The 14,943-nt window shown below is 45.1% G+C and overlaps 1 protein-coding gene across 4 annotated transcripts in view; it reads right to left on the bottom strand.

Annotated features, from left to right (window-relative positions):
* The window catches only part of rasgrf2b (Ras protein-specific guanine nucleotide-releasing factor 2b), a 169,079-nt gene extending 154,421 nt beyond the window's left edge, over positions 1-14,658 (bottom strand). For 3 of the 4 annotated variants that reach the window (XM_072281289.1, XM_072281287.1, XM_072281291.1), the window contains exon 1: positions 14,130-14,658. In XM_072281289.1, the coding sequence (XP_072137390.1) occupies positions 14,130-14,405 (276 nt within the window). In that variant the 5' untranslated portion in view covers positions 14,406-14,658. Of the gene's footprint in view, positions 1-10,774; positions 10,852-14,129 lie in introns of those variants that run through there. The other variant, XM_072281290.1, reaches the window with a different exon arrangement.
* Between the last annotated feature and the right edge of the window lie 285 nt (positions 14,659-14,943).

A 14,943-nucleotide genomic window follows, 5' to 3' on the forward strand; every position in this document is an offset into this window, starting at 1 on the left:
TACAACAGTGAAAGCAATACCATAATTTGATAGAAGAACAGACCATGGGCATGGTAAAAAAAGGTCTCAAAGTCTCTCGAAAGTCCCATCATCTCACGCAGATGGTTGAAGGGAGAAACTCTCCCTGCCATGAGCTTCCAGTGCCGCAAACTTGCCGATGCAGCATCCTGGAAGCACCCGACAACAGTCCGACTCTGAGTCCGTCCCAAAACTTCGAGCCTCAGATCAGCCCTCCGACACCGAGCACCGAGCACCATCTCTGCCGAGCACTTCGACCCCAGCCCCGGCAACAAGCAATAGGTAAAGCCGAGGATTTGGGGCCTTCCCCTCCAGAGATTCTCGATCGCACAGTAGCAGCGGCAGAGAAGCAGGCATTTCAGAAGTTTCTCCAGACGTTCCTCCGTGCTTCTCACAGCTGTCTCCATCAAATCAGGATTGTGCACGGCATCCTACATCACAAATACGATATCAATTCGGAGCGGCCGCGCACACTGCATCGCGCCGCCATCTTCTCCTCCCCCGGGTAATATCGTAAGACCATAAGACATAGGAGCAGAATTAGGCCATTCAGCCCATCAAGTCTTCTCTGCCATTCAATCATGGTTGATTCTGGATCCCAATCAACCCCATACACCTGCCTCAATTGTGAAGAAAGCATGGCAGTGCCTCTGCTTTGCTAGTGTACGGGGTCTTTCTTTTGTTACATTTAAAATGGCGACTTTGTTATGTTAATCTGGAGAATGCGGCTTTGTTGTGCTTTAACGCTGAAGAGATTTTGTGCTAGCAGTTTGTTTTACTTTAAATTGAGATAGCAGCCTTCTATTAGCCAATGGGTGGTTATGTATCATTTTGTTTTCAGATACCATGCTGTATGATATGACTGTGGACGGAGTTTTGGTGGGGAGTCGGAGGAGAGACGGGGAGACGGAGGAGAGACGGGGAGTTGGGGAGTCGGAGGAGAGACGAGGAGGACGGTGGAGAGACGGGGAGTCGGTGGAGAGATGGGGAGGACGGTGGAGAGACGGGGAGGACGGTGGAGAGACGGGGGGGTTGGAGGAGAGACGGGGAGGACGGTGGAGAGACGGGGAGTCAGAGGAGAGATGAGGAGACGGGGAGTCGGAGGAGAGACGAGGAGGACGGTGGAGAGATGGGGAGTTGGTGGAGAGACGGGGAGATGGAGGAGAGACGGGGAGGACGGTGGAGATACGGGGAGTCGGAGGAGAGACGGGGAGTCGGAGGAGAGACGGGGAGGACGGTGGAGAGTCGTGGGGTCGGAGGAGAGACGGGTGGTTGGAGGAGAGACGGGGAGGATGGTGGAGAGACGGGGGTCGGAGGAGAGACGGGGAATCGGAGGAGAGACAGGGGGTCGGAGGAGAGACGGGGAGTCGGAGGAGAGATGGGGAGGACGGTGGAGAGACGGGGAGTCGGGGGAGAGACGGGGAGTCGGAGGAGAGACGGGGAGGACCGCGGACGTGCGGGGGTTTTGGCAGGGAGTCGGAGGAGAGACGAGGAGGACGGTGGAGAGACGGGGAGTCGGAGGAGAGACGGGGAGGACGGCGGACGGGGTTTTGGCAGGGAGTCGGAGGAGAGACGGGGGGTCGGAGGAGAGACGGGGAGTCGGAGGGGAGACGGGGAGTCGGAGGAGAGACGGGGAGTTGGAGGAGAGACGGGGAGTCGGAGGAGAGACGGGGAGGACCGCGGACGTGCGGGGGTTTTGGCGGGGAGTCGGAGGAGAGACAAGGAGGACGGTGGAGAGACGGGGAGTCGGAGGAGAGACGGGGAGGACGGCGGACGGGGTTTTGGCGGGGAGTCGGAGGAGAGACGGGGGGTCGGAGGAGAGACAGGGAGTCGGAGGGGAGATGGGGAGTCGGAGGAGAGACGAGGAGGACGGTGGACATGCGGAGAGGCTCCGGTCAATCACTCAGGGTGGTCCTGAGCCGTGAGTCGACAGGATCCGGGTGGTCGTCTGATGTCGAATTGACCTCCAACGGTAAGCGCACAAAGAACTTGGACTTTGATAAGTGTTGGCGCCTTTTTTTTTCATTACTTTCCTCTCCGTATCAAATGTATATTAATGTCATAGAATTAGTAATATCTATAAAGTGTATTTGTTAAAATTTACTGGGTGTGCTGGCTGATGATTGATGTTTGTGATTGATTCGAGCGGCCACCAACCCTGTGGGGAGTGTTGAGGCGGGTGCTGGGCTGGATTTCCCCTAGACATACACGAGCCAATATAATGGAATGTTACATTAGAAATTTGCAAAAATTCTGCATGGTTTCAGCATATAGGAGGGAGATTGAAAACCTGGCTGTGTCGTGGCACAACAGCAACCTTTCACTCAATGTCAGCAAGACCAAGGAGCTGATTATTATTAATTACTATTCAGAAGGAGGAAACCAGATGTCCATGGCCAGTCCTCATCTGGAGATCAGAGGTGGAGAGGGTCAGCAAATTTAAATTCCTTCAGAGGATCTGTCCTGAGCCTAGCATGTAAGTGCAATTACGAAGAAATCACGGCAGTGCCTTTACTTCCTCAGGAGTTTGTGAAGAGTTAGCGTGACGTCTCAAACTTTGACAAACTTCTATAGATGTATATTCAGTGGCTGCATCACAGTCTGGTACGGAAACACCAGTGCCCTTGAACAGAAAATCCTACAAAATATAGTGGATATGGGCCAGTCCATCACAGGTAAAGCCCTCAGCACCATTTAGCACATCTACACGAATGTTGTTGCAAAAAAATAACAATATCCGTCATCAGGAACCGTCACTACCCAGGACATGCTCTCTTCTCGCTGCTGCCATCAGGAAGAAGGTACAGGAGCCTCAGGACTCACGCCACCAGGTTCAGGAACAGTTACTATCCCTCAACCATCAAGCTCTTGAACTGGAGGGGATAACTTCACTTGACTTGCCCTGTCACTGAACTGTTTTCACAATCTCTGGATTCACTTTCAAAGACTCATCTCATCCTCAATATTTATTGCCTGTTTATTGTTATTTATTTACTCTTTTTTTTCTCAGCTCAAGTAGTAAAACCCAGGGTACAGGCATAGTCAGGCACACTTATTTGTCAATTGCTAGGAACTTTCCATAAGAAAGTAACACCATAAGATATCGGAGCAAAATTAGGCTATTAAGTCCATCGAGTCTGCTCTGCTATTCCATCATGGCTGATCCCAGATCCCTCTCAACCTCATACACCTGCCTTCTCGCCATAACATTTGACTCCCTGACCAGTCAGGAAGCTATCAACGCGCTTTAAATGTACCCATAGACTTGCCCTCCACCACAGTCTGTGGCAGAGCCCTCCACAGATTCACTACTCTCTGGCTAAAAAAAATCCTCCTTGCATCTGTTCCAAAAAGTCACCCCTCAATTTTGGGGCTATCCCTCGAGTTCTGGATACCCCTACCAGAGGAAATATCCTCTCCACATCCACCTAATCTAGTCCTTTCAACATTCAGTAGGTTTCAACGAGATCCCCCCACTTTCTTCTAAATTCCAGTGAGTACAGGTCCAAAGCTGCCAAAAGCTCCTCATATGTTAACCTCTTCATTCCTGAAATCATCCTTGTGAACCTCCTCTGGACTCTCTCCAATGACAACATAACCTTTCTGAGGTATGGGGCCTAAAACTGTTGACAATACTCCCAAGTGCAGCCTGACTAGTGTCTTATAAAGACTCAGCATTATCTCCTTGCTTTTATATTCTATTCCCCTTGAAATAAATGCCAACATGGCATTTGTCTTCTTTACCACACACTCAACCTTTAAATTAACCTTCTGGGAGTCTCGCACAAGTCCCTCTGCACCTCTCACATTTGAACCTTCTCCCCATTTAGATAATAGTCCACAATATTGTTCCTTTCACCAAAATGCATTATCTTATATTTTCCAACACTGTATTCCATCTGCCACTTTTTTGCTGTTCTTCCTGCTACAATCGTATTGCTTCCTCAGCACTACCTACCCCTCCACCTAACTTCATATCATCCACAAAGCCATCAATGCCATTTTCTAAATCATTGACAAACAATGTGAAAATTAACGGTTCCAATACTGACCCCCGAGGAACACCACTAGTCACCGGCGATCAACCAGAAAAGGCCCCTTTTATTCCCACTCGCTGTCTTCTGCCTGTCAGCCATTCCTCTATCCATGCCAGTATCTTTCCTGTGACGCCATTGGACCTTATCTTGTTAAGCAGCCTCATGTGTGGCATCTTATCAAACACCTTCTGAAAATCCAAGTAAATGACATCCACTGCCTCTCCTTTGTCCACCCTGCTTGTTACTTCCTCGAAGAACTCTAAGAGATTTGTCAGGCAAGATTTTCCTTGACAGAAACCATGTTGACTTTGACTTTTTTATCATTAAAAAAGTACCCCAAAACCTCATCCTTAGTAAATATGTAAATATGTTGTGTGATTAAGTATTCTTGTTTGTTTACATAATTCATTACAGGTTACATGTAAAAGTATGTGAATGGCATACGTCATCATGCCACCAACCTCATACTTGTGCTGACCCCACTAAAGTAAAATGAAACAAAACGCACACAGCTATATCTGGTCTCCCGTGTTTTTCTTGGAACTACAAAACATAACACCTAGGTTCATTCCTGGGTGTCAATATATCTGAAGATCTATCCTGGGCCCAATATATTGATGCAATTATGAATAAGGCACACAGTGGCTATTGTTATGACTGTCAACAAAGTCACCAGAGAGACACTAAGGCTGGTGATATAGAAGTCTTTATTCAGCACAACAAGCAGGCATCATATTGGAGACACTCTTGGAAGAGGCACCCTGACACAACGTTACACCATGTTTTTATATGTTAAAGAACAAAGGTAACAATAAGACAATATCTATAGCTACAATGCATTCATAATGTATCTTTTGAGTTACATATAATTTTCAAATACTTAGATCTTCACACCAAAATTCCCAAAATGAACATTAATCACCTGTCTCTAAGCTGCAATCATGCATATGCAGACATCTCAGGTGAATGGGGTATCTATTGCATCCTTGCACATGCAGACATCTCTGGTCATTTGGGTGTTTCCTGGTCGGCAATTAACTCCAAAATGCAGCTCTAGGAAGATCACTGTTCTGAGCTGCGTTTTAAATTCAATCTACATCACATTCAGATCTGAAGACTGGTTGCTGTTCAAATTAATATTTGCTATATTACATATATAATCTCTAGAATACACCCTAACAAGACTTTCAAACATTGTGGGGACGCTTTCTCAATTATTTTCAAAACTTTCAAAACCCTCAATTCGTTGTTTAAATTTAGATGTTGGGTTAGATTCTTTTTTTTTTGTAATAAATTGTAATAAATTAGTATATCTCAATATAACTTTGACTAACCTACATGAATATGGGGTAATGAGATTGTTATTATGAATAGATATAATGTAATTGGTAGCTGTTTTTTGACCTTTATATATACTTTCTTGTACTGTATTCTTCTATGTAGAAACTAATAAAAATATTGAAAAGAATACACCCTAACAATTATATTTCATTAAGAGTTTGAGGAGACACCAAAGATTCCATAGTAAGTTTCTTCAGCTGTACTGTGGCGAGCATCCCAGCTGAATGCATCCCAGTCTGGTATGGAGGCAGCGTTGCCCAGGATTGGGGGATTGCAAACTCAGCCAGTTCCATCATGGGCACCAGCCTCCCCACCGCTGAGAATATCTTGAAAATATGGTGCCTCAAGAAGACAACCCCCATCATGAAAGACCCTCATCTTGGCTTGTCTTCTTCTCATGACTCTCATTAGGGAGTAGGGGCAGGAGCCTGAAGGGCAGTTTGTTCCCCTCTGCCATCAGATTTCTGAATGGACAATGAACCAAATGATGAACACTACACTATTCTGCTCTCTTTTTGCATTTTTTATTTATTCTCACTGTAACTTATACAGTCACTTTATGTATTACACTGAACTGGTGCCACAGCACAACCAATTTCAGGATACCCCTCGGTGATAATAAACCCTGATTCTGATTGTGAAGGGGATGCGGGAGCTCTTCCTCTGCATCCTGCAGCCACGGTGTGTGGTGTGCCTGCAACGTAGCTGCCATCGGCATCCACTCTTTCAGCATGGATGCTCTTCTCTAAATGTGTCTCGGCCAGCGAAAAACTGAGTGAGATCCGGCTGGCAGTCACGAAATCCCGTTTAAGGTTCGCTCCTCTGTGAAGTCCACTCGTACATCAGTTTGACTGTTTGTTTTCGTGAATGACACAGTTTGTTTTAGCAAACAAAAATCAACAATTTTCTAACAAACCAAAGTAAATGAAATCTAATTTCAATGCAAGAATTCTGTCCTCTTATACCTTTTCCTGACAGCTTTATTTTCCTAAATATTAAATGTACCTAAAACTTCAAATCTTTATTTCATTTCTCTGCAAAGGATTTCAATTAGTCACTACTTTCACTAATCTTATTCATAAGATGCAATCATTGCACAGTTTGAGTGTAAAGCACAGGGCATAGAGCAGTACAGCGACATATAAACACATTCCATGGTCAATCTTAAACACAAGATGCTGGAAATCTTGAGCAACACACACAAAATAATGGAGGAACTCAGCAGGTCAGGCAGCATCACTTCTGTCCTGATGAAGGGTCTCAGCCTGCAATATTCCCTCCATAGATGCTGCCTGACTTGCTGGGTTCCCCCAGCATCTTCTGTTTGTTGCTCCGCAATCAATCTAGTCTTTCTCTCCTATGCAGCCCATAACCCTCCATTTTTCTAACATCTATGTGTCTATCCAAAAGTTTCTTTTTAATGTCCCTAATGTATCTGCCTCTACCACTATCTCCAGCAATATGTTCTAGGCACCTGCCACTCTCCCTGTAAAAAAATACCTCTGACTTCCCCCTAAACATTCCTCTACTCACCTTAAACAGATGTTCTCTGCTACTGGCCATTGCCACCCTGGGAAAAAGGCTCCAGCTGTCCATTCCATCTATGCCTCTCATAATTTTATACACCTCTATCAAGTTGCCTCCCATCATCCTGCACTTCAAAGAGAAAAGCCCTAGCTCAATCAACCTATTGTCATAAGACATGAAAAAGGACTTAGTGCTTTCCAGGTGTATACGAGAAATAAATACTTCTTGGGCTTCCGGCCAGGTACATGTATCAATTCTAACCAACATTTCAATGACAAGCTCTGCCACCTTCATCAGGGATGATGCCGAGCCAGGTCTAGTCTCGTGGTATATATGAACCCATTGTCCGTCCCTCCTGATTGGTTAATCCTCAACCAATCAGGTTTCCACCATCCCACCTTGTTTACAATCCAATTCCAATTCTTCCTTAGGGTGCGACCTTCATCTTTATTAAAATTCTTTTTCTCTCATTTTATTTCAGTGGCTTTCTTCTCCAGGCCGTACCAAAAGCCAATGGCGCAGCACAGTAGTTTTGTGGCATCAGAGTCAATCTTATGGCCATTATGAATGTAATGTTCTGCCACCGCCGATTTCCCATCATCCTGAAGAAGATGGCGGAGTTTGTCACCAAAACATCGGTTATAATCGATACCTATACCGGCTGGAAGCCCGAGATGAGTTTATTATTCATAAGGCGTGTTTGCTTTGAATTATAGCAATCACTTATCCAACTGAACTATGTAATCAAAGCTGCATTCTCCATTATTTGTGAAGCCTCCTAATTTATCATCAGACATTTTGATTATCTTAAAATTGCTCAAATCATACACATCAATGGGAAAGAACAGAGATCCCTACCAATTCACCCTACATACTTTCCCAACCCAAAGTAAATTATTTTATCTTGTCCTTTGTATCTTACAGATTTCCCAATCTCTGTTTCTAGAATTTGCCAAAATTGTCAACCGCCAGCAGTTATTTTCAGATCCCTTTGCAGAGAGCCCATGTACTGCCATGAAGCTCTGCATCTAAGTCTAAACAGTTTGCACATAAATCTCCTGCATATTCTGTAGAGTCCATCCACAGGGTGGAATTAATTGTCTGATTGGCAAAACTCCCAGAGATCGAGGATATTGTCAAATTAATAATAAATACAAATTAGCTGAAGGACAGTTTCTGTGTTGTATAACTCACTGTGTATTATTTCACAAAGATGAATCTCTGGTCTGGAGCACTTGTCTTAAGACAATAAGTTGGGTTTAGAAATCTCAAGTTACCTCTCAGTAAATACTTGCACCCATGAGTCCATAAGACCATAAGACATAGAAGAGAATTAGGCTAATTGGTCCATTGAGTCAACCAAATGATGTGGACATCTCATTTGCAGAGAATGTGAAGTGATCCAGTGGGGACTCACAACTATAATCCAATAACAATTGCAGTCATTTTTCCTGATTCCAGCTCTTAAAAGGCAGATTTATTAGATTGAATTTCATACTTCATCATAGCAGTATTGAAAATTTGGCTCTGGAATACTACTCCTGTCCCATAATTTATTTCTTTATTGAGATACCGTGTGGAATAGACCATTCCAGCCCTTCAAGCCACACCGCCCAGCGACCCCGAAATTAATCCTAGCCTAATCATAGCACAATTTACAATGACCAATTAATCTACCAAGTGGTAGGTCTTTGGACTGCAGGAGGAAACCGGAGCACTCGAAGGAAACCCAGGTGGACACGGGGAGAATGTACAAACTCCTTACAAACAACAGTGAGGATTTAACTCCTGTCACCTGTACTGCAAAGCAAAGTGCTAACCTCTATGCTATCGTGCTGCCCCGTCACCTTACCATGCCAATGTGTTGTACTCTCAGTTATGTCAGACGGAAAACAAAAACCAATTTCCCCCGGGATTAATAAAGTATGACTATGACTATGACAATGCTAGAGGAAAGGTTGTATGCACACAGTGGAAAAATTACTCAGGAATATTTCAATCCTCATTTCATTGTGGGCTGAAAGACCTGTCCTTATGCTGTTCTATGTTCTATGTTCTCAGAGTGATCATTAAATCATTTGGGGGATGCATTGGAGTCCAACCGACAAAGAAAGAGGTAACCCATTGGACTGGAAGTGGGAGAAACCCAGTAAAGAAAACAATGGAGGGCATCCCTTATGACCATCGATTGAGTGAGCTAGGGATTTTCTCTCTCAAGCAAGGGAGGATGAGTGTGATTTGATAGAGATGTACAAGATGATAAAAGGCATAGACGGAGTAGACAGCCAGAGACTTTCCCAGGGCATAAATGGCTGACACAATGGGACATAACTTTAAGGTGACTGGAGAAAAGTATGGGGGGGTAATGTCAGTGGTAATTTTATTTTATCTACTTATTTTTACACAGACGGTAGTGTGTGCATGGAATGCACTGCTAGGGGTGGTGGTAGGGGCAGAGACATTAAGGACTTTTAAGAGACTATTGGAAAGGCATGTGGATGTTAGAAAAATGGAGGCTAATTAGGAGAAAAGGGCTAGGATGGTCTTAGAGTAGGTTAAAAGGTTGAATCATGGGCTGAATAGCCTGTACTTTGCTATTCTGTCCATGTTCCACGTTCCATAAAGCAACTTGAGGCATGTGCTCAAGTGTGTTAATATGTAGGTATAAAGTTTCATGAGCTTCTGAAAATAATTTACTTCATTTTAAAAAACGTGCCCTGTTTGGATAGGTTCACCCAAAAGGCTTGCTTTTTTAAAAAAATATAAAGAGTCAAGGACTACGGCACAGAAACAGGCCTTTCGGCCCATCTAATCCATGCTGAACTATTATTTTGCTTGGTCCCATTGACCTGCACATAAACAGTTCTTTATGCAAATCAGTAGTGGTTTATTAATTGAGAATGGAATATTATTAGAACTAGAATCATGCTTATAAATCGTATTGCTGATGATAACAAGCATAAACTTACTGTCTAGATGAAATTATCTGCTATTAACTTGCCTCTACATTGGTTAATGTCAATTAACATATCCAAGACTATATCTGATATCTGAGCAACACACACAGAATGCTGAAGGAACCCTGCAGGCCAGACAGCATCTATGGAAAAGAGTAAACAGTCGATATTTCCAGTGGGGACCCTTCATCAGGACTGGAACAAAAAATGATGAGAGTCAGATCAAGAAGGTGGGGGGAGAGGAAGAGGAAGTTACAAAGTGGTAGGTGATAGGTGAAACCGGGAGAGGGGGAGAGGTGAAGTAAAGAGCTGATTGGTGAAAGAGATAAAGAGCTGGAGGAGGGGGAATCTGATAGGAGAGGACAGAAGACCATGGAAGAAGGGGAAGGAGGAGGAGCACCAGAGGGAGGTGATGGACAGGTACGGAGATAAGGTGAGAGAAGGAGACAGGAATGGGGAATGGTGAAGGGGGGCAATTACTGGAAGTTTGAGAAATCAGTATTCATGCCATCAGGTTGGAGGCTACCCAGATGGAATATAGGATGTTGCTCCTCCAACCTGAGCATGGCCTCATCACAGCAGTAATGGAAGCCACAAACTGACATGTCGGAAGAGGGATGGTATATAAGGTATTGCTCCTCTATAATTAACAGAATTAGGTTTATTATCTCTGACGTAAATCTTGAAATGTGTGTTTTCTGGCAGCAATACGGTGCTATATATGTAAAATACTAAAAAATATAAGTATTTGCAAATAGTGTATAAATTTAAGTTGCACAAAAATTGAGGTAGTGTCCATAGGTTCATGAAGCATTCAGAAGTCTGATGGTGTATCACTAACATTATCCATAACATTAAATTATAACCTAATGCATTTTTAAACAATGGATTAACCTGGTTGTTGGATTGGCGAGAAATCTTTTCATTACATCAGAGTTTGGAAAGGAAAGGATCTTCACAGAACGCCAATGATGTCACATCCAGCCGGCTGAAGAGGACACATTAAGGCAGGATGGTAAATCTTCTAAGTGTGCTCTCAGTATTGGAAATTGTAACACAGTCTTATCAATCCTTGACAACTAGTTTTCAGTTACGATTTTACACCTAAAGACTATGAGGAACTGTAAGTTGAAATTTCAAGGTAAATTTAAGTATGTACTGCATATGTTACCATGTACCATCCTGAGATTCATTTTATTGTGGGCATTCACAGTAGAACAAAGAAATATAATAGGATCAATGTAAAACTACACACAAAGACTGACAACCAGTGTGCAAAAGATGACAAACTGTGCAAATAATAATAATAGTAAATATGTAAATAAATAACGCTGAGAACATGAGTTGTAAAGTCTTTGAAAGTGCGTCCATAGGTTGTGGAATCAAGTTCTACAAACTGTAGATGGAGAGATCACATGCTTGTTAATGGTAACTTTTGTTGGATTAATTCCATTACCTTTGGTAGCTGAGCAGTAGTTTGCAATTTATTTTACTGCTGTAGGACTTCAGAAGGTACAAGGAGGAAAGGATTGGACGTGCTAGTGATCAGCACACATACACATGCACTATACCAGTTAATGGGTGTTACAGAATCAGGTTTAATATCACTGGCACGTATCATGAAATTTGTCGCTTTGTGGTAGCAGTATAGTGGAATACATAATTTTAAAACTATAAATTACAATAATATATAATATTATTTATTATATAATTAGTGCAAAAGGGGAGCAAAATAATGAGGTAGTGCCGATGGGTTCATTGTCCGTTCAGAAATCCGATGGTGTAATAAATAAAATATACTGTAAATTACAGTAAGAATTCTTTACCGTATAAAAATAAATAGGTATTACAAAACGAGCAAAAATAGTGAGGTGGTGTTCATGGGTTCTTGGTCCGTTCAGAAATCTGACGGCGGAGCGAAAGTAGCTGCTTCTAAAACGTCGAGTGCGGGTCTTCAGGCTCCCTGATGAGAAGAGAGCATGTTCTGGGTGCTGGGGTCCTAAACGATGGATGTTGACTTTTTGAGGTATCGCCTTTTGAACAAGTCCTCCAGCTTTTACAATAGCATGCTGGAAAACTATGACCCAGTCGAGATGAGCGCACAATTACGCAATGTTTCAGTCTACCTTTAACTGCGCCTCTAGGCTCAATAACACGAACACAAGCACATTAATTAGTGGAAAACCACAGAGGATGAATATTTTTACGGGAGTGTTTTTCTCTTCGCTGGCACTATAGATAGGTCAGGCGGTACACACACACGCACATTTCTATTTATACACGTTGTTTGACCGTAGGGCAAATGACATAATTCCTCCACATTTTGCTGTGTGTGTGTGTGTATGTGTGTGTGTGTGTGTGTGTGTGTGTGTGTGTGTCTGTCTGTCTGTCTGTGTCTGTGTATGTGTATGTGTGTGTCTGTCTCTGTGTGTGTCCGTGTATGTGTGTCTGTCTGTGAGTCTGTGTATCTATGTGTGTGTGTCTGTGTGTCTTTCGCGGTGCCCCAACTGTAACTATGGCAGAGCTGCTTCACGCGGCAAAGCCTCACGCTCCAACCTAGCGCCAACTCTCCGATCCCGCCGGGTCTGCCACTGATGAGGCACTGTTTTTAATAAAGGGGGAAAAAAAAGCACAACGCGTGATTTTTGGATTGTTTCCAAAATAGTTAATTGTTCTGTGGTGATGCAGAATCCCTATTATAAACAGGAGAAATTCTGCAGATGCTGAAAATCCAGAACAACACACACACAATGCTGGAGGCTAAGGCCGCATCTAAGGAAATGCATAAACAATCGAACCTTCATCCTTCCCAGTCCTGAAGAAGGGTCTCTGCCCGAAACTTCCGTAGATGCTGCCTGACCTGTTGAGTTCGTCCAGCACTTCGTGTGTGTTGCTCAGAATCCCCATTATCCAAGTTCCACGAAACGATTATTATACTTCTATAATGAGACTTCCAAACGATCTAACTGTTCCGAATGCCATGTCTAATAATGCCAGGAAAGAAAATTAGATACGATACTTTCATTGCATCGTTGCTGTTTGAATAAGAGGGGTCAGGGAGTTTGAAATATGTGAGGAAGAATAAATTGCACGGCAACCGGTAAAGTATTTTTAAAGAAGCGTCAAAATTCCAAAACAAGAGGATGGGTGGGGGGGGGGGGAATGGGATTATGTCCACCCCTCGAACTTCCGAACTCCGAACTAGGACTGGTTCGCTATTTGTGGATGAACTATGATGATAACAAAGCGAAGGGCAATGGAGCTTTAGGAGTTTACACCTCTGTGATCTGTAAAATGACGACATTCTGAACTGATTACGCCGGCTCGGGGATTAATGTTGCCCCGATGCTAGCGCCGTTGTCGGGAGGACTCCCTCTCCCTGCGGGACGGAGATGGGGACGGGCGGGGATTCCGGCCGCCGCTGCTCCCGGGCCGCTAACAGTAACTTTCCAAAGCTTCGGGTCGGTGAGCCTCGCCCAGTAGTTCAGCTTGGAGCGGAGGCTCAAGCGGCTCCTCGACTTCAGTGTCTACCCCCGGGTGACACACGGCTGCCCGCGGTCACCGAGAAACTAGGTCACAGGAAGAGGGGACGCGTACATCGGCTTGTTTCTAAGAGACTATGCTTGTCATTCTTCCTCAGACGCGACAACCAAATAAAAAAGAACATTTAACTGTACAGTCCTTCGGACCACGATGTTGTTTCGACTTTTTAACCTACTCCACGATCAATTTAACCCTTCCTTCCCATATAATCCTCCATATCTCTATCATAGCGCCTATCGAACAGTTTCTTAAATCTCCTGAATATATCTGCCTCTACCACCATCCCCGGCAGCGCGTTTCACGCACCCACCACTCTCAATGAGGAAAAAAAATCTACCCCCCCCCATACTTTGCTCTAATCACCTTAAAATTAAATCCCCTCGTATTGGGGAAAAGGCACTGCCTGCCCACTAGATCTGTGCCTCTTATCATGATGTACATCTCGAACAAGTCACCTCTCCTCCTCCTTCGCTCCAAAGAGAAAAGCCTTATCTCGCTCAGCCTATCCTCATAAAATACGGTCTCTAATCCAGACAGCATCCTGGCAAATCTCCTCTGCACCCTCTGAAGCTTCAACGTCCTTCCTATAATGAGGCGACCAAAACGGATCGGATGGTTGACAGACAGAGCAGTTCCGAAATTTAACGGGCGCGACACGGGGCAAGTGGAGTAGCCCAACGCCGCCGACGTCGGCGGCTTGCCATACCTGTTTCTCCGGCGTCTCCTTGCCCATGGTCGGGGGCTTGGGGGAGGCGACCCTCTCACACGTGCATCCTTCGATCAGATAAATGCCCGAGGGCCTGCTGCTTTGCTCGTGTTCAAAGTAGAAGAGCACATTCTGGTAGAGGGCGAACCACTTATCGTGCCACTTGTTGTTCTCGGACGTCCGCTTGCTCAGGTAACCGCGCTTGGTGCCTTCCTTCCGGGCGATCAGGGCCAGGTACACGGCGTGTCCCTCGTTGTACCTGATGCTCTTCTGCATCTTCCGTCCACTGGGGCACCAGAGTGTGGCAGGGCTCGGGGAAGGGGGAATGGGGATGGGGGGAAAGGGAGGGGAAAGACCTGCTTCCTCAGGTGAGAACTACTGCCTTTTCCATCCCTGCCGCCGCTGGGGTCAGGAAGCCGCTGTCCCAGGTCCCAAACCGGCGGCGTCCGCCAGCTCGCGTCTCCACTCAAAGACTTGCACTAGGAGAGTGAGTCCTCGGGGCGGGCGGAGCGACCCAGCGCCGGGTCCCAGGCTGACTGCGGGAGCCTGGCCAGAGCCGAGCCGAGCCGGGCTAAGGCGGAATCACGTGTCAGATCAGCTGTAATCCGCTTTGACACCGATTTAAAGAGACAGGATCCTGCGCGGCTCCTGTTCCAGAGTCTTGGCTTCAGCTGCGCCGCCGCCACAGACACAGTCGGGAGCCCGGCAGTCTGTGGGATCTTGTCTGGGCTGTGGTGGCGTCCCCTTACCGCCAGCCCCTCCGCACGCCGGGCGCTCCAGTTTTCATTGCTTCACTCATACATGCTTTCCTTTT

This window comes from Mobula birostris, chromosome 17, assembly GCF_030028105.1.
Source record: "Mobula birostris isolate sMobBir1 chromosome 17, sMobBir1.hap1, whole genome shotgun sequence".
Taxonomy (NCBI): Eukaryota; Metazoa; Chordata; class Chondrichthyes; order Myliobatiformes; family Myliobatidae; genus Mobula; species Mobula birostris.